Genomic DNA, 1106 nt, shown 5'->3' on the forward strand with positions numbered 1-1106 from the left:
GCTCAGCCCAGCGCCCCGTGGCCACCAAGCGGTCCCCAGAGGTGGCCCACGAGGCCGGGGCCAAACGCAGGCGCGGGCGGCCGAGGAAGAGGACGGAGGAGGAGGAAGGAGGCGTGGGGTCACCAGGTCGCACCGGGGATGTGGCCGAGGGGACGGATGTGGGGTCTGAGCGCTGTGACAGCACACACGGAGGTGACCATGGGCATGGAGAGGGCAACGCCCATGGAGGTGACCGTGGGCACAGAGGTGACAGTGGCCACAGAGGTGACAGTGCCCATGGAGGTGACATCACGGATGGCGCGGTGGGGATGTCCCCAACCCAAGTGAGTGTCATCCAGGACGGCCGTGGGCTGCAGGAGGAGGAGACACTGAGCGTGGCACCGGGTGGCAGCGGGGTCACAGGAGGGGACAGAAATGACACTGCACTGTGTGGGGATGGATGTGGAGCTGGGATGGAGACAACAGAGCCACATGGCCCCGTGTTCCCGGGGGGCACATAGAGACCCACTGCTGGAAGTGGGATGTCCTCATCACCGCATGTCGCCGTCACCTGCCATTAAACACTGAGCGCTGTTCGTCCGTCTGTCTGTGTGTCACCAGGAGGGGGTGGGGGTGTGATTGGTGTCACTGTCCCCAGAATATCACCATCCCCGGGTGTCACCATCCCTGGAATGTCACTGGGTGTCACCTCGCTTCCCGGTGGTGTCACCATCTCCTGAGTGTCACCATCAGGGTGACATTGTCCACAAGGTGCCATTGTCCATCCACAGAACGTCACCTTCCCTATTAAAATAGCGCCGTCCCTGGGTGGCAGAGTCCCCATGGGGGTACACAGGGCATTGGTGGGGCACAGGATAGCAGCCCTGTGCGTCAGTTTCCTCTCCGAGTCCAACAACAACGCCCAAAGGGGTGATTTGAGGTGAAAAACAGTGGATTCAGTGAAACCCGGAGCTCCACGCGGTTCTGCCCTCAGGCTCCGCCCCCTTCTGGCCACACCCCTCTCCCCGCCCACCCCCACACTTAGTCACGCCCCCGACCGCGCTTCCCCCAATGGCCACGCCCATTACCGCCCCCGCCCCTTTCCTTTAACCACGCCTCCCCATTGG

General features: G+C 63.1%; 1 protein-coding gene across 1 annotated transcript in view; it reads left to right on the plus strand.

Moving 5' to 3' along the window:
- RFX5 (regulatory factor X5) overlaps positions 1 to 575 on the plus strand; it is a 3447-nt gene extending 2872 nt beyond the window's left edge. The window contains exon 10 of the mRNA XM_019623135.2: positions 1 to 575. This exon is cut by the window's left edge and continues 59 nt beyond it. Coding sequence (XP_019478680.2) covers positions 1 to 500 — 500 coding nt within the window. The 3' untranslated portion in view covers positions 501 to 575.
- The last annotated feature ends 531 nt before the right edge of the window (positions 576 to 1106 follow it).

This window comes from Meleagris gallopavo, chromosome 27 (genome assembly GCF_000146605.3).
Source record: "Meleagris gallopavo isolate NT-WF06-2002-E0010 breed Aviagen turkey brand Nicholas breeding stock chromosome 27, Turkey_5.1, whole genome shotgun sequence".
NCBI classification, from domain to species: domain Eukaryota; kingdom Metazoa; phylum Chordata; class Aves; order Galliformes; family Phasianidae; genus Meleagris; species Meleagris gallopavo.